Below are 26,665 nucleotides of genomic sequence, written 5' to 3' on the forward strand. Positions count from 1 at the left end.
GGGCAGATTGAGAGAAGGACACAGAATCCGAAGCAGGCTCTAGGCTCCGAGCTATCAGCACAGAGCCTGATGCAGGGCTCCAACCCATGAAGCGTGAGATCATGACCTGAGCTGAGCCACCCAGGTGCCCCAAAACATAAATATATTTTAAGTCTCTGGACCATTTTCACCTTTTCTCCTGGTACTTTTCTTATGAAATAAATGTATATTGATCTCTAGAAAATATAGATGCATAAACATCCATTAGTAATATATAAAATGTACTCAGTTTATCACTAAGCAGAAACCCTCTTGAAATCCTACAATAAAAAAATTTAAAAAAAGAATAAAGAACATAGGGTTTATTGATGCCCTTTAAGCCCATTGGCAAATTTCCTTTAGAACCAGTGCTATTTTGTAATTTGTTTTGTTTTTCTTAATGTTTATTTTTTTGAGAGAGAGAAAGAGTGCAAGCAGGGGAGGGCCAGAGAGAGAGAGAGAGAGACACACAGAATCTGAAGCAGGTTCCAGGCTCTGAGCTATCAGCACAGAGCCCAATGCAGAGCTTCAACTTGTGACCCGTGAGATCATGACCTGAACTGAAGTCAGCCGCTTAACCGACTGAGCCACCTAGGCACCCCAGTGCTTTTTTTTTTTAAATGGAGTGAGTGGAACATTCTAGTTATATGGGTTCATTAATGTCTTACTCTTCCTTGCAGTTAAAAAAAAAATTTTTTTAATGAGAGATGAGCAGTCACTCTGTCCAATGACCTAAGTACCCCTAGACGAACACCTCCCTGTAAGCACATGTGCATGACATTGGATCATAGTTCCCCCTGGACAGAAAGCACATTTGTAATTCAGTAGAATTTCCTTGTCACCTCATAATCCTGCAGTCTTTCATTACTGGTTGGTAATTTTGTTGTGTGTGACCAAGTTCTTCTATGCTGTCATCAACTTAGCCCTCTCTTAGAGTGGTGGACTCACTGTTACTTTATAGACATAAGTGACATTCTTCATGGCCCCTTTACAATGCTAATTAAAGTGGTTCTCACGAGAATTCTAAAAATCTTAGTACTCAGGAGGGAGTACAGCACCGGTATATGATGCAAATGTGTAAGTTCTGGAAGATCAGTGGTGCATAGTGATGCATTTGTGTTAGAGGGTCTGGTCCAGAAAGGCTTGCTCAGAGATTGGTAGAGCTTGAGCCTGAGCACCAGTGCGGAAGGGACTTGAGAGAGGGGACGATGGGGGAGGGGGTGCTGTCGACAGAGCCCAGAAGTGGGGCGCCAGAGCAACATGAACTTTTACGTAAGAAACCCACAGTTTTATATAGAAACGGTTTTGCGATGAGCGTTCTTCAGTTCTAGAGAGGTTTTGAAGTCCTAGGAAGGGAACAGAACTAAGCACAGGCAGGAAACGGAAGACATTTCCATATCCGTGAGAGAGGAATAAAGGTCGCATGATATCCCCGTTGTGAAACTGTAAAGGCGAATGATCAAACGCTTGGGAAAGGATTAAAAATCTGAGCGCAGAATAGGATGGTGTGCAGTCGTAGCTTGTAAATACTGGTGAGTTAGAGTTGGAAGGGCTCATCCTCTGCCTTTGATGCGGATTCTCTTTGTTACGTCTCCCTGAGTTGTCAGCTGAAAATATCCTCATTACTGAGCCATAGCGTATGAACCAGAGGACATTAACATCTCAGATGCAGCAAAATATGAAAATCTTGGAGCATTTTTCTAAAGGTGCCCCTCTTTCTTGTATTTATTTATCACTTATTTTCAAAGAAATCAGTTCCAGTGGCAGTGTCTTTTGTTGCTAATGAAATTAACTTACGCCATCTATGGGATAATTGGACTCCTTTATAGCAGTGATATTCACTGGTATCTCAGGCCCTGATCCCAGAGTCAGCACATCAGATTCAGGTGCTAAATTTCACGCCGAAAGTGGCCGTGGTGTTGCCTGCCATTCGGCTTGGTTAGGTGACTGTTCTGCACCTTTTTGGTGCCTTGTGTATGGTAGAGTTTTTAAAGTCTTTATAGCGACGTTTACATTAAGAAATACCATTTTGATAGAAATTTTCATGCTCGCCCAGAAGATATTTTACAATATGCAGAAATACCCCTTGCTTATAACCTGCTCATTAATCTTTCTTCATTGGAGCGTATGCAGAAGGTGCTGTTCAAATGGCAACCAGTTATTTGTTTGTTTGTTTGTTTACTTACTTAATTCCTATGGTTTGGAAGGTCCCTCTGTCTGGAACAGCACTGTCCAATAGAAATTTCTGTGAGAATGGGAATGTTCTATATCTGCACAGTTAGATACAGTAACACTAACCCCTATAGGGCTACTGAGCCCTTAGAGCATGGCAGGTGTAACAGAGGGAGCAAATGTTTAGCTTTATTTAATTTTAATTAAATTTAATTTATATTTGAATACATGTGGCTGGTGACTACCACATTAATCACCACACATCTCGAATACCATGTTGCCTTCTAGGGGCTCTTGCCAAAGCTGGGCCCAGCATGTCTTAAATCACGTTCAGGTTTCTTCCCAAATTTGGGATCTTTGCTGGTTTTTTTTTTTTTTTTTTTTTTTATCTTCTAATGACTTTACAACAGTTAAGAATGGCTAAGCTGTCGTATCTTTGGGTAATACCATTTTTTAACGAACGACTGGTGATTCTTCAGTGACAGAAGTAGGTTTTTGTCCTCACAGTGCAAGAAACGGAATCATTAAAATTGCCCCCTCAAAAAGTGAATTTCACATTTTATGTGAATTTATGGTTCTAAACCAGGGGGTTGGGTCCATTTGGCTGTGTTTGACACAAAGTGAAGAACCATGATGATTTAATCCGCAGGTGACATCTTATATAGAACAGGTTTCTCAAAACAGTGTTGTGGTTTGATTTTTCAGAATTTCTACAAAGAAATTGAAAGAGAAGAAATGTATATAAGGTAGGTAGGCATCATGCTTGCTTGCACCTCTGCATGTTTATTAGAAGTGCTGTTTGTTACGTCCATGCTAACAAATGTTTTCTAACTGTGGGGGTTTATCTTGGAGGAATCGTGAACCCTCAAGGTAGAGTTTGATGTGTTCTGACTCCTGGCCCAGTTTATCTACACCAACACGGAGCTTTGACGGTCATATTTAGCCACCTTAGAGAAAAGCCATAAATTATTATTGCACAGGGTTTTTGTATCTTTTGACTGACCCATATGGCCTTTTAGAAAAGAGACAACCATATGATCAAGTGAGAAATCCAGTTTTAATTTTAGCACATATGGACAATAGTATAATTTTTCAGTCCATTCTTACTTTAACTGACACTGTGTTCCGATGTTTTATATTGTCTGCTGGATTTTTCTCCTTCACTTGCCTTTTTCTCTAGATGGGTGGGCTGTGATTGAGCCCCCTCTCTTGGTCACCTTTAGGGGGCGAGTGTCAAATATTTAGCAAGACTGTAACTTAGCAGAATAGAGTAAGGATACATCACGTGACATTCATGTTTAATGATGTGTTTATTACATCAAGCATGATTGTCTAACTTGATTTCTAAAAATTTTTTCCTTTCTCCCTTATAAAAATATGCCGTAGAAACTTAATAAACTTTTGGGAAAACAACTAGATTCTTTTATCCAAAATGTAGTTTACTTTATACTAAGAAAGCAACCTTTATATCTTAATGGCAAAGAAATTCTTTTGATCACATTCACTGTGATCATCAGAGCCCTTTATTTTTATGGATTTGTATTTTTATGGGTGTGTGTGTGTGTGTGTGTGTGTGTGTGTTTGGATTCAATAGAAATGTAAGAAATCACAATCAAACATCGTAATCTCATTTCAAATATAAGAAGAAAACTCTGGAACAGATTAAAAAGGATGAGAAACCCTTTAAGTACAATTCTGCCTTCCTGTGCCAGCTTCCTTTTCATCCTGAAAAGGGAGGACTCAAAATTCTTTTAAAAATATGATTGTATAGGGGGCGCCTGGGTGGCTCAGTCGGTTGAGCGTCCGACTTCGGCTCAGGTCAGGATCTCGCAGTCTGAGTTCGCACCCCGCTTCGGGCTCTGTGCTGACAGCTCGGAGCCTGGAGCCTGTTTCCGATTCTGTGTCTCCCTCTCTCTGCCCCTTCCCCGCTCATGCTCTGTCTCTCTCTGTCTCTCAAAAATGAATAAACGTTAAAAAAAAATTTTTTTTAATGTATGATTGTATATTTCTCTTGTTGGTTTTTCTTAGTGCTTCCTGCACCCAGAGTGTTCAAGGCATTGTGAGTTGTGAGCACTGTAAAAAGAAGGTGTAGATATGGTGCGCTGGTGAAGGTAGAATTCAGCTCTTGCAATCCTCGGCACAAATGATGTGTTCCCATGTGAGAAATATCTGTCTATTTCGTCACCTCAGGTATTTGTACAAGCTGTGTGACCTGCATAAAGAGTGTGATAACTACACGGAGGCAGCTTATACCTTGCTTCTCCATGCAAAGCTTCTGAAGGTAATAGAAATTACTACACGCTTTTATGATTCTGTTGTTATGTGTTCTGAGATTATTTAAAATTTTGTGTGTCCATGATACATTTCAGTAAACCTATGATTTAAGATCTTATGGATTTTGACTAAATGTAGTGACATAAACAAAGACATATTTAGGAGCTACTTTGATTGTAGGCTTGGCCCTACTGAATGCAGATTTAACAAGATGTCATAGCAGATTATCACTGAGCATCATAAACAGCCATCACTGGGCTGTCAGCTAGCAGCGAGTTAGAGATTCTACGGTTCTTTATCCATGCCAGCAGAACTCAGAGGTAGTGGAGAATAACATCAGTAAGAAGGAATTTCGACAGCTCAGGGTAGGATAGGATGAGACATATCCCTAATTATCTTAGCAAAGCATTCACATCGAGATCTTCTATCAGTCCATCAGTTCACGTTACACCTCCTGCCTAAGTCTCGCGGAGTGTTGCTCCTGAGCACAGGTCTGGCATGACAACGTTCAGCTGTGAGGATTCTTTTGTTTTGCAGATATCTTTTGACATTGAATGTTTGTTTGCAGGAATGTATTCATGCTCTTCCCTGATGCCCAATTCTAGCCCAGTTAATTATACTGAGTAGACCCACAGTAAATAAATGGATGGATGGATGGATGGATGGATGGATGGATGGATGAATAAATGGAAGTATGGGTGGATAGATGGATGGATGGAAGGGTGAATGGATGGGTAAGTGGGTGAGTGGATGGATGATGGATGCATGGATGGATGGATGGTTGAATAAATGGAAGTATGGGTGGATAGATGAATGGATGGAAGGGTGAATGGATGGGTAAGTGGGTGGATGGATGGATGGATGAGTGGATGGATGGATGGGTGGATGGATGGATGGACGAGTGGATGGATGGAGGGATGGATGGATGGATGGATGAATAAATGGAAGTATGGGTGGATAGATGGATGGATGGAAGGGTGAATGGATGGGTAAGTTGGTGGGTGGATGGATGATGGATGCATGGATGGATGGATGGTTGAATAAATGGAAGTATGGGTGGATAGATGAATGGATGGAAGGGTGAATGGATGGGTAAGTGGGTGGATGGATGGATGGATGAGTGGATGGATGGATGGAGGGATGGATGAATGGATGGATGAGTGGATGGATGGAGGGATGGATGGATGGGTGGATGGGTGAATAAATGGAAGTATGGGTGGATAGATGATGGAAGGGTGAATGGATGGGTAAGTCGGTGGATGGATGGATGGATGGATGAGTGGATGGATGGAGGGATGGATGGATGGATGGATGGATGGATGGATGGATGAATAAATGGAAGTATGGGCGGAAAGATGGATGGATGAAAGGGTGAATGGATGGGTAAGTGGGTGGATGGATGGATGGATGGATGAGTGGATGGATAGATGGATGGATGGATGGATAAATGTGTAGGTGGGTGGGTCGGTAGGCAGATGGATGGATAAGTAGATAGGTGAAGGAAATGCTATACAACCTCTAGTTTTATGTATTAATACTTTAGCTAATCATTAGATCATCTTTTCCATTACATCCTTATAAAAAAATTTGAAAAATTACAAACTGGATCAACAAGAACGGTTAGGAGAATTCAAATTTAGTTGAGTGACCCAACATAAAGACCACTCATTCAAGGAATCCTGTTTTCAAACTCAAGCCAGCCCCCCCAAACACCAAAAACTAGAAGAAAGAAAACCAGAGAAGATCACATTAAAACAGGCATTAAGCAATGTCTTTTGGGTGTTGAGAAGCATTAAGGAGGACACTATGTTAAGAGTGAAACTCCAGCAAGAATCTTCCAGCCTTTGGCCCAACCCTGAAATCTCTAATATCTCTTGGTGTTACAAATACACACCGGCTGCTGTGGAGATGTTGGAGTGCGGAGATGTACCTTTGCCTGAAAACAAAAGGGTCCATTGTAAGGAAAACAGGAGGAGGATTAGTCTGGGTGCCTCATCAACACTCATCAGTAGACCCCCCCCCTGGCTTCACCCCACATAAAGCTCTCCCAAGGAATGTAATGTACAAAGATAGAGATTTCAGTTAGCAGACCTGACACCAGCCATGCCACTGCGAATTCTAATGGCCTTCATTTGTTAGCAACCCAAATTTCAGTAATAAGGCATTTTTGCAGCTATGAAGATATTTATTTTCACCAGGAAAATTAAAATGGGGTTGACAAGCTACTCACTCACCCTCACTCTCTTATAGTACATAAGCGCTCGCGTGTGCACGTGAACATAAAATAGATACGTGTGTAAACTATCATTTGTTCACGCATTGAATTTATTGAATGCAGATGGGCTCGGCACAGACCACATGAGGGTGTGTTTCACAACCCAAATCCATAGGCCCAAGTGCGTTATCTTTTCCTCTGGGGCTCCGAATTTTCCAGTTAAATGGCAAAATGCTCTATAATTTCTCTCCCTATCTTTTGCGTCGTTATATTTCGTAATTTTTTCTAAATATATTTTGATACAGCATTCAGTGTGAACTCGAGCTGGTTAATCAGCTTAATGAAGGCGTTAGTTGTTTCGTTATGAAAATTTTCCTTCAACGTGACAGATACATTCTTGTTCGTTAGCTAAAAATTCTCAAATATAATCTTTGGTTATTTTGCCTAAACCAAGACCAATGCAAGCATTAGCCTTGAGTCCCCGTAATCAAGTTAAATCATATCAGTGTTTAAATGGAAGGTGTAGGGGGACTTTTATTCCCCTCTTCAATATTTTTTAAGTGATTTTAAACTCCAAGGAAGTTATTTGAAATCAACTTTCTTATTTATTTTATTGTTGTTACATTTCAGAACCATCTAAAATTGTACGTTTATCCCCCATGAAGAATAGAAATCTAGCTGTGCAGTGAGAACTCCATAATTTAATGATTTTGTAACAGCCAACTGTGATCAGTAGAGGCGAGTCTAATTTCAAGGTGAAACCTTTGCAGCCTGATTAAATGTTTCTCACCCTTACTTGACATTTCTAGAGCAGGGGAGCCATTCTGGCCCTGTGCTCTGGGCCCTGTTGGAGCCCCCAGGGCTCAGCAGGAGGTGCCTCTTGGGAAGCCTCACCATGCTCCCCAAGCCCCCTGCTCCCCATTTTAGCAAGCCAGTCCTGCTGGGCCTCTGCCCGATCACAGCTATTACTCTCATTAATCTGGCCCTAAATGTGTCACCCTGGCTGGTGTCATTGCTCCAGATGTGGCCTGAACAGCATTGGGTCCAGTGGGGCACACCCACCCCCACGTTGGTCCAGGCGGCCTGGGGGTCCATTGCTTTCTTTGCAGCATCTTTGCTGGCCTATCTACAGGGTCAAACTCTACCTCCTGTGTCCAACTGATAAGCAAGCCCATTCGAATTACTTTCTCCAAGGAGCATCCCCAGACCCCACCCCCACCGACAGTGTATACTCAGCCCTCTTACCCTTTTAATGCTCATGGAACACATTTTGTGGCGTTATTACAGATCATTGTGCTCTAAGCTGTCCTAGCACTGTCTCCGGGTCAGGGCACCTTCTGACTCGTCTTTGACCCCGTGCCTTGCACATAGTAGCTCCTACCCAATAGTGAATTTTATTGAACCCTTATACTTAACGCCACTGTTTTGCGGAGCCCGAGTTCATGAGCTGACACATCAGATGAGCTTGCCTTCACTTTGGTGCATCTCCCCGGCTTGCTGAGACCTCTGTGCATCTCCTGTTTATACTGTGGGCCCACTGTCACTTCCACATCCACTGATCGAGTTGTGCCTGGGTGATGGGCAGCGAGCCCGGAGCCAAAGGTCCAAAGATAGGCCACCAGGTTCCTTTTATTTACGACTCGTATGTGAGATCCCTGTGTCTTCTTTGCTAAAGGAGGGGGCACCTGGGTGGCTCAGTCGGTTAAGCTTCCGACTTCGGCTCAGGTCCTGATCTCGAGGTTTGTGAGTTCAAACTCCGCATTGGGCTCTCTCTGTCAGCACAGAGCCTGCTTCGGATCCTCTGTCCCCCTCTCTCTGTCCCTCCCCTGCTCATTCCCTCTCCCAATCCCCAAAATAAATAAGCTTAGGAAAAATGTTGAGTGTCTCAGGACTGAGTCCAGGACCCCGGGATGCCTCACTTGAGACAGCCCCAGTCACGTGGCTCATAATTCATCCCAGGTATTTCAACACACTCTCAGCAAGCTGACAGTTCTGTGCGTTCCAGAACCTACCGGTTTCTCTTCTGTGTGACTCTAGGCCTGGCTTTGCCTCCCTCTTGTCTTTCATTCCTCGTGGGGCCTCTGCACAGAGGTTGTGCCCTCATTTCCAGGCCCCGACAGCCTGATGACAGCAGCCCCGAGTGGCCCTGGAACCGTGGCCTCGTGCGTGCAGGGCGTGCGGGGCTCACTGTGCCTTCTGACCAAGGGAGGGCACAGGGCGGCACTGGGCGTGCCCTCGCCTGGCACTTCTCATGCTCTGCTTTTGCCCCAGTGGTCAGAGGACGTGTGTGCGGCCCACCTCACCCAGCGGGACGGGTACCAGGCGACAACACAGGGACAGCTGAAAGAACAGCTCTATCAGGAGATCATCCACTACTTCGACAAAGGCAAGGTAAAAAAAAAAGCGCAGTTTTTCTTGTGTTTTTCTCGTTACGTGTATCTTCCTGCAGCACGCATTTCATGGCAGGTGATGTTCGTGCAACCAGAAGTTTGTTACAGGTTGTGTGTTGGAAGGTTTTATGCATGGCTCACCAGCTGGCCCTTCCGAGTAGAAATCCTACCAAGAAACCCCACGGTCTTCCTTCTATACACGCTCTGAAAGTAAGGAACTAAAAAAGTACAAGAATTTTGCTGGTCCCTGCTGGAGACAACCAGGTCTGGGACACTCGTTTGCAGGAGTTTCTGAGCACTTAGGACTAATGCGTTCCTTTGACACTTGGGATTTTTCTGCTGTCCCTGAAAAACGAATCCTGTGAGAAGACCAGTGTTGCACCATTTTGGCGGATTCTAGATTCGCTGGCTCCCACAAAATTATTTATTGCGTTGACTTCTATGGGGAGGAAGCCTGCCATCATTTTAATCAGCCCGTAATAGGTCTTATCAGTGTAGTTTGTGTGAGTCACATAAGATGTAACTATGGGGAAAAAAAAAAAAAAGGAGTTACTTGAGCTTTGGACGTTTTCAAAATCTGCCACCAAGGTGATTTCGGAGCTTCTTGTGTGGCTTCATCAGGATTTGTAACCCATCTCGTTCACCTGCTTTTTTTTCCCCCACTCTGAGAAAGGTGACCAGAGAATCCATGGGGGCACTTGTGAGTTTTGCAGGACTGCTGTGATGAAGTACCGCCCACTGAGTGGCTTTAAATGACAGAAATTTATTCTCTCACTGTTCTGGAGCCTAGAAGCTTGAAATCAGCATGTTGGCAGGGTCGTGTGTCTGCGGGACAGTGACTAATGGGACGGTCTGTTCCGTGCCTCTCTCTTACGTCCCGGGGTGGCTGGCCATTCTTGGCGTCCCGTGGCTGGTAGCCACACATCAGTCCAGGGTCCACCTGTATGTGTCTCCTTGTCCGGATCTCCCTCTTCCAAGCCCGCCAGTCATTGGATTTCCCACCTGATCCGCTATGACGTCATCTTAACTGATCACATCCAAAGACCCTATTTCCAAATAAAGTCACATTCAGAGAAACCAGGGATTAGGACTTCAACACTTCTTTTGGGGGGGTGAGGGGACTCAATTCCACCCCAAACAGCACTTTATACCAGGGAAGGATGACGGCCACCTCTTTTTGTGGCCGTCAAGATAAATCAAACCCTCTTGAACAGACAATGTGTGTTTTGTTCATTCCCCACTGCCCTTGACACAGGGCAAAAGCCAAACTATTCAGAATAGCATGGAGGTTGCCCGGAGGCCACTTGGAAATGTTCTGTGGATTACACCTGGTCCTGTAGTAGCACAGAATATATTTCTTCATAGCAATGAGACACTTTCACAATTAAGGCCAATTACTACAATGTTATTGGTTTAGCCAGGGGGACCCTATTTCTCAGCAAACTGCTAAAAGAAACAGGGCTGATTCAGCCATTCCTTCCCCCGATGACTTCCTGGCTTATTGTGTTCTAGGCTGTGGGGTGGGCAGAGCAGGACCGGGGACCGGAGAGGGCCAGAGGCCACTGGGGCCGAAGGAACGTGTGCCTTTGCTCGTGGCCATTCTGGGCGGTCACGGTGGCAGTATGTCCTCGGCCCCTGAGACTTCTCCTACCACGTCACCCCTCGTTCCCTCCCTCACACCCTGTATTTTGGCCACATCGCCCAAATTCGGGGGACCTCGCGCACCCCGGCCCCTCCTGGCTCTGCCCAGCAGGCTTCTGCCCCTCCTGCCCTTGTCTGGTTTCTTCCTGTCTCAGCTTGAATGCCCCCCCCCTCTCGTCTGACCCCCCGCGGTGTCGTCTCCTCTACAGGACTGGCTATGGTTGGCAGTGAGCAGCTCGCGTGTGTGTTTCCTCAGCAGGTCTCTCCATAGGCCGTCGGTGCCAGAGTGTGGTGGCCACACGCACTTCTTCCTACAGCGCGCCTGATTCTCAGAACAGTGCCTGACATGTAGCCCGGTGGGCATCCGTTGGGGACACAGAGAAATCAGTACAAAGAATGAACACTCAGCATTTAAGAGCGATTCCCGATAGTGAGAAAGGCTCACCTGTCGCAGGACAGTGGCCTCCGATAAATAATAAATCAAAGAACAAGGTCTTTTTCATTTCTGGCAGACAGCCTCCTATTGGGGGGGGGGGCGCGGGGAAGATGTGTTCGGTTTGGAACAGCAGTTCTCACCCGGGACCCCCAGGAGATATTTTTAGGTTGGCATGGCCCAGGGAGTGCATGCCTCTGGCCTCCAGTGGATGGAGGCCAGGGATGCTTCTGGAACGTCCTGCGATGTGCAGACGGTCCCACGGCAGAGAACTATCCAGCCCGAAATGTCAGAAACACCAAGAGTAAGAAATCCTCGTTTTGAAAATGCTCAAGCGACAGAGTTTTACCTGCAATAAGGGAAAGGGACGGAAGGACCGTCCTCACCTGTCCCTGTGCCCTGGAGGAGACACACAGAGGATTTCGGGAGAGTGACCAGTTGGTGAACGTGGAGTCGGAACGGGTCTACCTGCTCATCTCAGTTTAGGACGGCCGTCTCCACAGCAGCGGTTAGAGCTGTCCCGGCAAAAAGGATGGAAAAGCCATTTCTGAGTATTTGTAACTTTTCCACACGAGTGTTCAAAGAAAACCACGTCCCCCTCCCATCCGTCTGTAGCTGACGCGAGCGTGATGAGCACAGGTGAGGGAGAAAGTTCCTGAGATGAAATCTGAAGTGCCTGGGCAATTAGAAACGTCATTTTGACATCAACAAGTACTGCATTTCCTGGGACAAAGATAACAGGAGGAAGTAATTATTCATCTCCCATGTCAGGCAGGATGGGCTGGAAGATGCTGGAATTTCAGCCTCCTGAAGACCCAGGAACTGTACGGCACCCGGGTTTATTTTTCACTCATGCCGCACGAGCTTGGTCCTCTCCCGGGACGCAGGTGGGCAGAGGCCCACCACAAAGGAACGCAGCCAGGAAGGGACAGTGAGCCACCTGCCCGGCCCTTACACGCACTTTCCAGAAATGACCCCCGTGTTTCTGCCCGTGTCATTGGCTGAAGCAGATCCCAGGGCCGCAGCAGACCTCCGTGGACAGAGGTGTCTGGAAGGGAAGACCGACGTGCGGCACCCACGTCTACGAGGGCTTCTAAGTAGACGAGTGAGTCGGGGTTCGAATGGAGGACTCTGAACACACGTGGAAATTACCTGTGTATGTTCACAAAAAGATAATATTCACAGATCCCTACGTAGTACAGCGCCCCACAACGGGACACGGGAGGACAGAGATATCTCACAGAACTTGGTGTTGGGACCCGATCCCTGTTTCTCCATAGTTGAGTTTCCCCCTTCGGTTAGGGCGGGGGTTGGGAATGGTGTGGGCAGCGTGAGAAAATGGGCTCCTGTTCCCGTGGCTGGGACCCCAGAAATCTGCGCAGGCTGCCAGGGAGGGAGGTAGGAGGTCACAGCAGAAGACGGCAGAGTTGGGCACTTTGTGCCAGATTTAGGATCGCTTTCCTTTAGGAAATAAGACGGAGACCCCGGCCTCCCTGCCAGGTGTGGGTATTTGCAGTACTTGAGAAGAAACATCCTCTGGGCCTTTTCTGAATATACTGGAGTTAAGATTGGGGCTGCGGTCATTGCAACAGTTCGCCAAACTTGATTTTGGGGGGCCTAAATGTACACATTCCCATCTCCATTCCCAGATTCCAGTCGTCTTGGAGGGAAAATATCTCACGGCGGCTCTTGGGTGATGGGTGGCAAGTATCGGGGCCAGTGGCAGCTTGACAAGGGTCTCAGGCAATGCAGGGGGGCTCCTGGGCAGGGGCACGAGGGGAGCCAGCACTCAGGCAGCAGACGGGACCATAACCTGAGTGACCCAGTCCTGGAGTCACGAGGGACGTGTGGTCGCTGGCATTTGAAATGCGGCCAGTCCGAGCTGAGACGTGCTGTCGGCATAAGGCACACGCTGGGTTTGTCAGACTTAGTGTAAAGCCTGTCGTTGTGGGCTGGATTGTTTCTGCCAGAAATTCAGAATTTCAAGTCCTAATGTCTAGTACCTCCAGACGTGACTGTGTTTGGACCTAAGTCCTGTAAAGAGGTGATTAAGGTAAAACGAGGTAACATGAGGACTAGTGCACTTGGGAGAAGAGATTAGGACCCCCACAGTAGGGACCGTATGAGGACGTAGTGAGAAGAGGGCCATCTCCGAGCCACGCAGAGAGATCTCAAAACAAACCATCCAGCCAGTGACCAGATCGTAGACTGCCAGCCTCTGAGGGAATAAATGAGTTTAGGGTACCCAGCCCGTGGTACTTGGTTACGGCAGCCAGAGCAACTGATACGAATGTCACCTGTCTCACTTAATTTTTTGTTATTGATTACATGCTGAAATGATAATATTGCAGATATATTAAGTATTAGTAAAAGTAATCCCAGTTTTTAAAAAGGTGGCTGCTAGTAATTTAAAATTACATTGCATTATATTTCTACTGGACAGTGCTGATCAGAGCCAAAGACTTTGTCCTCCCTGAGCATGAAGACCATTGTCCAGGGGCGCCTGGGTGACTCAGTCGGTTGAGCGTCTGACTCAGGTCATGATCTCGCGGTTTGTGAGTTCGAGCCCCGCGTCGGGCTCTGTGCTGGCAGCTCGGAACCTGGAGCCTGCTTCCGATTCTGTGTCTCGCTCTCTCTCTGCCCCTCCCCTGCTCACGCTCTGTCTCGAAAATAAATAAAACATTAAAAAAACAAACAAACGCATTGTCCACAGGCACATCCATCCATCTCCTGGTGTGAATGGAAGCTTTACTCTCACATCCTTTGGGGCCGTCACAGGCAGCCAGTATTGCTTATGTGCCTGTTGGCATATATTCCTTGCGCTGAGTGCATATTTGAAAAACTAAACTATATCTAAAAGAATTAGAACATGGGGACGAAAGCCAGGAAATAATAGAATTTATGTCGGAATGACAAGGGGAAACATGATAACAAGCCTCAAAATTAGATTTTTTTTTTTTTTTCTTGTGACCCAGTGTCATTTCTAAAATTTGGAAAAAAAAAACTCTCAAGAGGATGTTTAGTTTATAGGGCACCTGGCTGGCTCAGTCAGCTAAGCATCCAACTTTGGCTCAGGTCATGATCTCGTGGTTCATGAGTTCAAGCCCCGCACTGGGCTCCACACTGTCAGCCTGCTTGGGATTCTCTCTCTCCCTCCCTCTTCCTCTCTGCCACTTCCCCACTCACGCTTTCTCTCTCAAAAATAAATACATTTTAAAAAAGAGTATGGTAGGTATTTACATTAGGGAATTTGGAGGGATAGGTGAGGTAGGGGCTCCTTTATGGCACAGGATTCTCTGAAGGAAATACACACAAGGCAAATGTTCGAGAGGATTAGGAAAGAGACAGGAACAAAGAAGGTAGGAATAAATCTAAATCAAGAAAAGCAACATATAGCTTTGTTGGAGCAAGATGCAGTTTTTATTTTATCTTACTTTATTTTACTTTATTTTATCTTACTTTATTATTAAAATTTAGACTCATGCCCCTCAGGTATGTTGTTCTCTTTTGTGCTTTGACCAAAATCCATCATAATCTCATTATCGGCTTCCCAAGCCCTTAAGGATGAATCAGGTTTTCTCACTGTGGTTTGTATATCTAAGTGCCTTCAGGAATGAGAGCCCCTGACAAACTAGCTCTCGTGTCTCCACTGGCTTGGCCGGGATCCTCCCTGAGGCACTGCTGAACAAGTCAGGTCCTTGGGTAGAAGGGCCGCTGCTCGAGCCAGTCCGTTGAGTGGTCCCTTCCTCATAAGCTCCACCTTCCGGGGCTTCTGGTCCTGGCTGGATCACTCAGCCTCTTCCGGGGGCCCCCCACACCCATCCCTGCGACTCTGCTCCCTCCCTCAGTCACCACTCCACTTTCTAACAAAGTGGCCGTAGTATCATTGCTTGAATCACTTCAAAGGTGCCCAAACCTCTGGGGCCCCCACCACACCCTCCACAGGCAGATCCAGGCTTTTCGCTGGCAGGAGCCCCCCACCCTTGTAGCACTCTTCTCTCTACCCACAATAGCCTGCCTTATTTTTTAGAACATGCTCCTGGATTCCCAACCATTTGGACTTCCCACGGTCTTCCCTGGGTGTGGAAGGGCACCCCCGCCCCTATTGTTCTCTTCACCTTGGAGCCTCCCCACCCCAGCCATCCAGGAAGGTGCCTCCCCACCCTTCCCCTGGCACTCTCTGCCCTGGCCTTGGAACTATTTGTATGTATCCTGTATCTCCCTACTTTGAGTATTTCATGCTTCTCAGGCCTTCCTAAGAAAACTGGGGGTCTTGTTAAAATGCAGATTCTGATTCAGTAGGTCTTGGGTGGGGCCTGAGGCTCTGTGTTTCTAAACAGCTTCCAGTAGTGACAAGGCAGCTGGTCCAGGGACCACGGCAGTCACCAGGCCCTGCTTTGGCTCAAGCTACTTGGGGGCCGGGCCGGGCAGGCTGTGTCTGATGCTCGTGTGCCTCCGAGGGAGACTGGTGCTACAGACTGAACACTCAGGCAAAATTTTCTTTTAGTAAACTTTATTTTTTAGAGCAGTTTCAGATTCACAACAAAAACGAATGCAAAGTGCAGGGAGTCCCCACACACCCCTGTCCCTACCCCTGCACCGCCTCCCCCTCCCCCACTGTCACCCCTGCCATATTTTGATTCATCTTTTATGGAATGGAGAGCCTTCTGGCCAGCGCTTGAGCAAAAGGCCACCGTCCCTGAGACGTTCCACAAAGTACCTTCCGTTGGGCACGTTTGTCTCCTCTGTGGGGTCTTGGTTCCTGACCCAGACTGTGAGCCCCTTACAGGTCTCAAGGGGAAGATCTGTGGCATCATTTCTGCAGTGCGTGGGTTTCAGGGGAGGGGTGTTTTCCACCGGCTCCTTTCCCGAGCCTGGCGCTAACCCTGTTTCAGTACCACGTTCGCTGCAGAAGCTATAGATCAGACAAAGACAGTCTTCCAACACCTGGACCGGCTTTTCCTTCCTGGACTCTGTGCGTCTTTTAGAAATGACAGTCCTCGGTCAGGACGATTGCCGGGGCTCATCCAGGGAGCGAACAGGACAACCACACTGGGAGGGCACCTGGTTTGGGCCACAGGCTCGGATTTAACAGCTGACCCGGGTTTCACCCCAAACTCCATGTGCTTTGCTGCTCACGCTCCCGCAGCACAGGAGCATTTAAGTCACAAGAATTTGGTTTGATTTTATATTTAATTCCTTTTAAGGGGGAGAAAATGCAGTTTTGGTTTAAAAATATATATTCAGGCAGGGGGACTTCACGCCATAGTTGAATTTGAAGGCTGGGGATCACAAGGTTCTAAAATGGGTGCTAAACAGGACCTCAGTCTGGCAAAAGTATGACTCAGTTAAAGCTCCATCAATACAGGCTGTCACCATGTGGCTGTGTCCCTGTGTCCGTAAGGAAATCTTCATTATGTCCTTAATATGTGGAAACTTTACACGTTCTAGAGCTCATTTGCACTGTTGTAAATGTATCCGGCTTCCTAAGGGACATAGGGACTTACAGAATCCAAGGTAGACCTTGGCAGGCAGTAAAGGAGCGGCCGCCCGTGGAAAGCGTCCCCGAGGCCGCAGGGACAGCGGAGGACAAGGGACTGGGGTCAGAGCATATTAAAAGTTTCTCTGTCTTTGTGCTCCAAAAGCTGCAGTGCTGAATGGATTTTCTGCTGCTTTATATTGGACACTTCAGCTTTTGAATTCTGTACGGTTATCTTTCTCTATTTCTTCCACACGAAGTCATTCTATTTTTGCTTTTCTGTCGTCTTCAAAAGTTTTTGAACGTCTTTCAGCCAGGCTCTTGGACTTTTCATCTTTTTCTTTCTCTCCATAAAACGTCATTTCCATCTGTTTCCCTGTTCATTCTTTTACGGTTCTTCCTTCCCAGGCTAATAACCACTCCTAGCTCCTTTTCCATTCTGTTTTTACCACCCGTTTCAGCGTCCCCCTGAAAGCCTTCTGTCGGGCTTTATCCCTGCAGACGGGCGTTCTTTCCTGAACATGCTCTGTATTGTCTGTCTTATTGTGTTTGCTTGAGGCCTAGTAATTTTCAATAAAGCCCTTAATCCAAGTACTTCACTGAAAATTACCAGGCTCCTCTATGGAGGATGAGTCAGAAATAGAAGCCCTGCTATCAAGAAAATGTAGTCGGAGCGAGCGAGAGAGAGAGTCCACATTAACCAGCGTTCAGCCACCTCCGAAACCAAGAGGCAGCCTGGCAGTCCCGATCAATGGGGATCGTGACTGTGAGCCCATGTGCTGCGTGAAGCTCTGTGACTGTTTCCACCCGGAGCCTGGCTTCCTTTTCCCTTAAAATAACCTCGCCTTGACAAAGTTCACACTTTGCCTTGCGCCCAAGTCAAAAATGAGGCATCTCGCGTCTTCCCGTGAACTAAAAATAAGCATTTGGGGAGTCAGTTTCTGCATTCGGTGAAGTGGCTGGATTTCTTCTCTGAGGATGTGGGGTGACATGTTTTCATCCTCTTAGTTTCCCTTTTAAAGCACAGGGTTATTAAGAGGAATTGCGAGGACGGGCACGTAACGACGCCCTCCTCCTGGATTACGCTCAGCATTTCCACAGTTTTGAAAATCCTGAAGTTTGCCAGAATCCATTCGGTTAGAAAAGATTTGACCTGCTAACATGTTCAAAGAGATCATGTTAATAATGATTTGCTCCTATATAAAAAAAAAAAAAAAAATCATGTTTTATCAAGGCATGAGCAAATTCAATGTTTAGAGTCCATAACAACACTACTCCCCACTCTCTGCAGGACCCCTAACAAGTACTCCCACTGCCAGGCCTTACTGGTGCCAGGGGCGCCCCTGAATTAGAGGCCAGCCTCCAGGCATCCCCGTCGAGCCCCGGGGGTCATGTGCAAACAGGTAAATCACAAAACCTTCCTCTGGTCTGACACTTTGGTGGATGCTGGGTCTACCTGTTTAACAGGTATGGGAGTGATTACTTCTAGGGAGAATGGGCGGGCTTCATGGAGGAGGTGGCTCCTGAAGAATAAGATAAAGTTTGCCTGGGAATGGCTGGGAAGGGCAGGAATTGCAAAGAATGGGAGCAGCACAGGTAAGGGCCAAGGCCACGGCTCCTGAGGCCATCTCGCTTTCCTGAGGAAGTCAAGAAGTATGTCTGCGGGGTGGGGGGTGAGGGATCCTGAGACACACGGATGTAGAGAACTGGAGATCCAGTTTACCCGTGGCCTTGCGCGTCCCCTGAAGATTTGATTTACTCCATGAAGCACAAGGAGCCAGAGAGAGTTCACGTGAAGAGGCAACAATGATTCGTTTTCCTCTTTTCAGAGGGTAATTCTGGCTACTTGGTTGGGGGCAGAGGGGACGGAGACCCACTGGGAGGTGGCCTGTGAACTGGAGGCCTGGGGCAAGGTCACCGGCAGCAGGGATGAGGAAAGGGTGGTGGCACTTCCGGAGACGTGAAGTCAGCTGATCCCACGCTGCCTCCATTAAATGGGTCAGGGTCAGAAGAGCAAATGCCAGGCGGAGCCAGGGCACCCAGCACAGCTGAGACGCCTGGGGACAGGGCGAGGATCAGCATCCTCACGTGGCTGGAACATTGGAAGAGATGCCTCTGCTAAGTCCAGGGAGGTTCTATTTCCTGGAAGGCAGTTAAAGTGGTTCTGAGTGATGAGGTTCCCATCATGCATCAGTTCTTTTTCAAAGGAGTTGACTTTCCAGCTAGCGGTTACCCGGGCAGTGTGATGCCCCTTTGACCTCCACACATCCCTGGCCTACCCTTATCCACTGGTCTGTGTCTGCGCCCATGGATTCTGCTTCCCTCCTCCGAGGGGTGGACTCTCCACATTCCTACCCTGTGCCCTGGACCTCCCTGCCCATCCCAGGACGCCAGGCCAGCCCGTCTGTCCCACCCGTGTCGTGTCAGCGCCTTGCTTGCTATTGACTAATACACCTCCATCTACAGCCACACCCTATTTCCCCCGTCTTTAAAAGAAGTTCTCTTGTTCTGACTGCCCGTCAGTCTCCTCCTGTCTACAGGATTCCTCGAAGAGCTATCTGTACTCACTTTTGTTCCTCTCCCCCTGTTCTCTCTGCTCCCGTTGTAGATGCCCAATCATTACCTACAGAATCAAGGAGCACAATCCCTTCCCTGCAGCCTGATTTAGGCTTTTCAGAGTCTCGCAGAACTACAGATGTCCTGGCCTGAAGAAAAAATGCAAAACCTCTGCGTTTTACATGTTTCCTTCCAGGGCATTAAAAGCTGAGCAAATAGTTTTCTGTTTTGACAAGCAAAGAGTTTCTGTAGGGAGAAACAAGCCATATTAGTGAACATGACTTAGATGGGCAGTGATTCCTTGAGTACTTGACCGCACCAGAGGGGAGGGCTTATTGTTGATAAATCCTTTATGAACCTTTTCATAAAGGCCTCCTACGCCCTCCCTAAGTCCCAGTTCCCACTGGCTTCCTGCCCCATCTGACCGGCTTTCTAGATGCCAACTCCGCCTTGTGCCTGCACGTGCAAGGAGAAGACGGCATTGTTCCTGCCAGATCGGGCGGCCCTGTGCCGCAGGCCACAGAGACAGTGCACCTGCTGGGCTGCGAGAGGGGGGTCTGACTCGCTCGCTCTCTCTGAGAAGTGTCTTTGCAAAAAGGTGGATCCTTTGATCTAGCTGACGCAGGTTGAAAACACCAGGAGGACCAAGGATGGAGCTTGGCTCAAGAAAGAGCAAGAGGCCTGGAGAGAGGGTGGGTGTCTACAAGGGTCTCTATTCTTTCAGCTGAGCCACAGACCTCGAGTCACCATGGCCCTTCTCATGACACGCATCTTCCCTGGGGACTCCCACCCTTCATCCTAGAGGGACTAGAACGAGACTGTCACTCACAGGCTCCTGGCCTCGCTTACTGGACAAGACCTAAAGCTAGACCTCACACGTCTCTGTGCAGAGGGATCTCGACCAGTGTTCTGGATTCTTCCCTACCATTGCATATCCTCAACCATTCAAACGTCCATGACCTATGTGGGACACTCGAAATTCAGATGCAGTTGAATATGACTCTTCCCCCAACAATTGCCTGGAAAAACAGCTGAATTTTGGAAGAATAACTGAGACTCAAGCATCCCATAAAACATCTTCACCAGTGAGTCACTTACAGCTACTAAGTGGATTCAACCAGAGTTGTCCATGCTGTGCTGGTGAGTCATCGCCAGCCTGAATTAATAGTAAGGGACAGTCATCCTGGCTGGCGTCTACCCTGTCATCCACCATGGCTCCCGTGCCCAGGGAGGTCAGTCTTGTCGTCCTGTGGGTCAACTGTGCGGTTCTCCATAGGAAATCAATAGCTGATCTGTTCTCCACAGCCACTGTTGTCATGGAGCGAAGGAAGGAGTTTCACCAGAAGGAAAAAAAAAAAAAAAAGAAAAAGTTTGTATCCATGAAACTTGAAGAAATGGTACTTCGTGGTTACTGGGAGGTTCAGAATGGTAGAGAAAAGGTTATCATCTCAAGGGAGTGTAGCTAAGACCATCTGAAGAAAAGGGACAGAGGAAAGAGTGTTCTCCGAGCGGCAAGTAACTAGCGATTTCAAGGATGCAATAAAGTGGACTAAGGATTTCAAATCAGAAAACAAAGGTGTGTGTGGATCTGATGCTTTCTCATTCAGGGCTGTGGGAAACTTCATAGCCTAGTGCAGGAGCTAAGGCAGAAGTTCAAACCCACGAGTTAAAGCCAATCTTTCACAGAGGTAATCTAAATCTCGATCGCATTGAATCTATCTTCTCTCTGGTACTGAAATATCTTCCAAGGTGTTCTCATCAGAAATATGAATTGCCCACACTCCTTAGAGCCCTATCCAATTAAAAGTAGATCTAAATCTCCCTAATGCAGAATCCTTTAAGACACTGGGGGAAGAGGAGGGAATGTGTATTTATAGAAAATCTGATAGAAAACACAACTGTGTCACTTCAAGGGTGAGTCGGATAAGGTATTTATTCAAGACTTACATTTCTTTTAAAAACAATTACTTTCGATATGTATCTAAAGCATCTCCTCTGTCATTTAGGATAAAAACAGATTAAGCTTTTACTCAGTAATGAATTAGGCGCCCTAACATTCTAGGCAGCTAATAGAGTGTGTGTTTGCAGAAAACTAAAGAAAAATCCTGTGACCAAGAATCACAAGTTAAAGTTTTCTTTGAAATGGAAATACTCTAAGGGAGGAATTGGTTACTGGAGCTTAAAAAAGACATTGAAAGTGCGAGAGAGGTTTTCCCTTCCTAGAAATGTGAGCTTGGGCCCCGGCAGAGGACCCGAGGAGGATCTGGAACAGGAGATTAAAATAATCCCAGAATGCAAGGCATCTCTGAAAGCGCCAGCGGGATGGAGACAGTGGCAGCTCTGGGAAGGGAACAGTGTGTGTGGACCCAGGAAGGGCATCTTGGCCACTTTCTCTCTTTCCTGGGTGCTGGTCCCATCTCAGAAATCTTTTTCTACTCTGGGCTTATTTTTATTTTTGTCTTTCAAATTGTTAAAGTATAACCCTCATTCCAGAATAGCTTTTTTTTCTCATAAAAAAATAGCAGATGGTTTATTTAAGTAGTAGCTATAAAGAGTATTTTAAGTCTGTTGGGCTGTTCAGTAATAAGTAAGGCCCTCGATGGGGTCATTCTACTCAGAAGAAGCAAAGACCAACCGGCAGATGGGTGTTCGGGGATGGGGGTGTGCCCAGTATGGGAGCCGGTCACTTGTGTTCTCAGTGGGAACCTGGAATTCATGACTAGTTTTTATCTATCTATAAAGTTTATTTATTTATTTATTTATTTATTTATTTATTTGTGTTGAGAGAGAGAGAGCGCGCACACTCAGTGGGGGAGGGGCAGAGAGACCGAGGGAGAGAGAATCCCAAGCAGGTTCTGTGCTGTTAGCACAAAGCCTGCCATGGGATTTCGACTCCTGAACTGTAAGATCGTGACCTAAGGTGAAATCGAGAGCCAGATGCTTCACCTACTGGGGTCCCCAGGTGCCCCAAAGTATCCTTTTAAACCCATCCGAGCAGGAGGGAGTGAGAGAAGCCGGAAGGGCTAGGACACGGTCATTGTAACGGGCTGAATGTTTGTGTTTCCTCCCTGCCCCCACCGAATTCTTACTTTGGACCACCGCGTGATTGTCTTTGGAGGTGAGGCCTTTGGGAGGTAATTATGTTTCTATCGGGTCATACGTAGGGGTGGCCCCCATGATGGGAATCACTGCTCTTCTGAGAAGAGGAAGAGAGCCCTCTCTCAAAGCTCTGTGAGCACATAGTGAGAAAGTTGGTGTTCTACAAGTCAGGAGGAAGGCCCTCACCAAGAACTGAATCTGCCTGCACCTTGATCCTGAACTTCACGCTTCTAGAACAGTGAGAAATAAATGTCTGTTGTTTAAGCCACCCCATCAATGGCATTTTATTATAGCAACCCAAACTAATACATTCATGAAAAGCAAGAGTTTTAGAAAAAGGTCAGGTTGGGCCAAGTACACCTCTCTGTGCCCTTGGGCCAGTTACTGACCTGTCTGACCCCCAACTTTCTTATCTGCAAAATGGGTATGATGAAGTACCCACCAATGAGGCAAGGGACTTGCTGGACAGACAGCAAGCTCAGAATCCCTTGTCCTGACTTTAGCGGCCACCATCTTGTGGGAATGGTAGCCATCAAGAAGTGGGCGTTTCCTGGCTGGGGAAACGTTATGTGGAATGGTGTGGTGCTTTCCCGATTCTAAATCAATAATCTTCAGTTCTTCTAGTAAACATTCTTCAGTAGGCCTTCAGCTGTGGTCCAGAGGTTTTAATAATGCTCAGTTCCTGCCCTCAAGGGGCCTGTGGTCTCTAAGGAGGAATGACAGAGAAGCACTCCTGTTTCAGTACATTACCACCAGGTTGGAAGTCAGAGGATCCTGGGTCATCGTGGGAGCACACGGAGAGTTGGCGTCCAGAAAGGCTTCCTGGAGGAGGTGGTTCCTCCATATGCAACATATTCTTCTCAAGTCCACCACTTTATTTTTCCCAAGAAAAAGAAGGGAAATTCAGGTCTTAGTATATGTATCCATTAATTATTCCACATACGCCAAAGTCTATCAGCCTTCTAATAAGTCAGTTACTTGATCGGAAACCTACTTTCAAACTACTACCACAGAAAGTTCCCCCTTGCAAAACGATGGCAGGCTTTAAAGCCTCACAGTATTTGCACACGTAAAGCAGCTTGTTGCAAGCTTTAATTTAGCATTGAAAGACATCCTGTTCTTACTGACAGTCCACTGTTGTGTTTATTCAATGGGATGATTTGGGAAAATCGCAAAACCAGGCTCCCTGTAGCCTCTCGTAGCCCCGTGGTTCCTACCCTCGGCTAACCGGCCGCTCCGAGGCATCAGAGGCCGTCCCTGGCAGTGGGAAGTAGATGGAGCAGGCCAGAACCGGCCAGCAGACTGCTTTGACCCTGGGCAGAGGCGTGACTGATGAGCCAGTAGTGGACAAGTTTAGTCAACTGACATCTGGTCATGAGCCTCTAGAAAATATTTGTATTTTTCCCACGTTATTCTCGTAGTGTTTTCATATTCAGCAAGCGTATTTCCAAATTGTTTTCTTATGAACAGTTGTATTACTATTTCATTCCTTGACTGCATGATTCAGGTTTGAGTTTCTCTTTCTTTTTCTTCACAGATGTGGGAGGAGGCCATTGCTCTGGGTAAGGAACTTGCTGAACAGTATGAAAACGAGATGTTTGATTACGAACAACTCAGCGAATTGCTGGTAGGTCTTCTTTTCTTTCTAGTTAAGTAAACACAGGCAATCCACACTTGTTTTTCTGGGATTTCCCTTCCCGTTTTGACGTTGGGATTCCCCTCAGGCCTTCTGTGGGCTTGGCCATGGTCCCCCATTTTTTTTTTTTTTTTTTTTTTTTTATTTATTTTTGGGACAGAGAGAGACAGAGCATGAACGGGGGAGGGGCAGAGAGAGAGGGAGACACAGAATCGGAAACAGGCTCCAGGCTCCAAGCCATCAGCCCAGAGCCTGACGTGGGGCTCGAACTCACGGACCGCGAGATCGTGACCTGGCTGAAGTCGGACGCTCAACCGACTGCGCCACCCAGGCGCCCCCATGGTCCCCCATTTTGTCCAGGATGAGAGTCTTGATGTATTTGCTGACCGATTCTGGCTCACGAGCACTCACGTTTATTCCCAACTGAGCTTTGGTAACCAGACTAAAGCTGTAAACAACCGCTGACCCCACATGTACAGAGCTCTTGGTGGCCCCAGAGTCTCTGAGAACCTCTGCTGGTTTAAAACTGACCCCGTCTACAAGGTAGGTGGGTGAAGGGAGAGTAACCCAGACCTTTCTCCTGCTACAGACACTGTTTGTATTCAGCAGATCTACTTTATGATGGCATATATAATATTTATCATTAATTTAGACCAGAATTCTGCCCTTTTAAATTCCTCTTTAATGTGGCCCAGTATCTAACTGATACCAGTTTTTAAAATACTAAAGACCAGCCACTTAATCAGAAGGAAAACCATTTCCGTGGCACCTCTTTGGTTTTTGAGAACACAGATAAATCATACTGGTTACTGAGTTTCGCTCTTTTGGGCAGATTCCCTGCTCAACACTGGGGGTGAGGGACAAATTCTGTCCAAGCCGTGCGTCGAGGTGTCCAGATGCACCAGGTGCGTGGCACCTCCCTCATCGTCACCCTCCCACCCAGCTGGAATTGCCAAAGCTTGTAGAGCCCGCTGGAAGATTCTAGAAGAACAAATGCTCAAATGCACTATTCAAACCTGAAATGTTCTGTCTTCCTTTCAGAAAAAACAGGCTCAGTTTTATGAAAACATCGTCAAAGTGATAAGACCTAAGCCTGACTATTTCGCTGTTGGCTACTACGGACAAGGATTCCCCACATTCCTTCGGGTAAATTTTGATTCTGTTTCATCGAAGCCAAGATTGCTGCCTGGGCAGAGAGCCCCTTCCCATTCTGAGGGACGATTTGGACTTTGCATCCGTGGGTCGCAGTCTGACTCTGTACTCTTAACAGCTTTGCGCTTAGCTTAGGGTGTGAGAGAAGGGCTGATAACATTTTCTTTGGTTGCATATAAGCTTTCCATCTGAACTTCCCTAAACAGAACTCTCCTTCAGAGATTTAGGTGTGTTTTTTAAATTGTGGTAAAATACAGGTGACATAAAATTTGCCACCTTAACCAATTTTAAGGGTACAGTTCAGTGGCACTAAGCACATTCACATTGTTGTGCCATCATCCATCTCTGGAACTTTTTCATCTTTCCATCCTGAAATTCTGTACCCAGGACAACAGTGACTCCACGTTCCCTCACCTCTCAGCCCCTGGCAGCACCGTTCTGCTTCCTGTCTCTATGAATTTGCCTTTTCTAGATACCTCATAAAGTAAAATCATACACTCTTTGCCCTCTCGTGTCTGACCTTTTTCCCTTGACATACTGTCTTCACGGTTTATCCATGTCAGAGCATGAATCTGAATGTCACTTCTTTTTATGGCCAAGTATTCCGTTGTATAGATATACCACAGTTTTGTTGATCCATTCGTCCTTCAATGGACGTTTGGGTTGTTTCGGCTATGGTGAATCATACTGCCGTGAACATGTGTATTTTTAATTATGTGAGAAATTGTAAGGGGATTTTTCCGGCCACATTGCTGGGGACTCTGAATCACCTTCCATTCCTTAGATAGGCATGTGCTGTTTGACACGGGATTGAAGAAATACTGTGATCGTCAGCCAAATGCCCATTTCTTAGCACTCATGAGGCCAGAGGAGAAATTGTGTAATTAAATGCTGCTTGACCTACTAGTAGAATTGTTTAAAGTTTCTCTTGGATACCATTGACCAATGGGCCATGATTTCCTGTCATTTCTTAAGACATTTTTTGAAGGCACATGGTTTTCTCTTATTCTGGGAGACCACAGGTGATTCCTCTGGTTTGGGGAAAGCGGGATCTCTTGTCTAGAGCATAGCTGTGTGGGGCAGTTAGATCCAGGAAGGAGATTTTCCTAGTCCCGGAGCTGTGTTCCTTTGACCCTGGTGGTTCTGACTTCACAGACGTTCCTGACGTCCCTTCATGCCGCCACCAGCAGGAAGGACTTACTTGCTGAGGACCTGTCATTGTTGATATGACATCAACAAGTGAGCCTCCCAGGTCTGGTCTGCTTCAGAATGTGACCTGTGGATTTGTCCACTCACTCAAGGTCTGGGGTGACTGGGGCATCTGTCCCTACCCTGTCCCTGCTGGTGTGTCCTCTCTCCTTGACACCTCAGCTTTCCTCGTGTAGCTGTGGCACCACATGCCCGGGACAGCAGTTGACCAGAGACCCAGATTTTGGAGAAAATCTTCTTCCCAAAGAATGAATAAAGGACATTTGGTTATGAGCCCTAAATTAGGGAGGATTTTGAAGTTAACTACATTTTATTTTTATTTTTTAAGAAGTTTATTTATTCTGAGAGAGAGAGAGAGAGAGAGAGAGAGAGAGAGAGAGAGAGAATCCCA

The 26,665-nt window shown here is 46.7% G+C and overlaps 1 protein-coding gene across 2 annotated transcripts in view; it reads left to right on the forward strand.

Moving 5' to 3' along the window:
* Positions 1-26,665, forward strand: part of DOCK1 (dedicator of cytokinesis 1) — a 521,064-nt gene that overhangs the window by 455,043 nt on the left and 39,356 nt on the right. For both annotated transcript variants that reach the window (XM_042909101.1, XM_042909102.1), the window contains exons 36-40: positions 2,896-2,936; positions 4,381-4,471; positions 8,951-9,070; positions 23,815-23,904; positions 24,955-25,059. In XM_042909101.1, the coding sequence (XP_042765035.1) occupies positions 2,896-2,936; positions 4,381-4,471; positions 8,951-9,070; positions 23,815-23,904; positions 24,955-25,059 (447 nt within the window). The remainder of the gene's footprint in view (positions 1-2,895; positions 2,937-4,380; positions 4,472-8,950; positions 9,071-23,814; positions 23,905-24,954; positions 25,060-26,665) is intronic.

This window comes from Panthera leo, chromosome D2 (genome assembly GCF_018350215.1).
Source record: "Panthera leo isolate Ple1 chromosome D2, P.leo_Ple1_pat1.1, whole genome shotgun sequence".
Lineage (NCBI taxonomy): Eukaryota > Metazoa > Chordata > Mammalia > Carnivora > Felidae > Panthera > Panthera leo.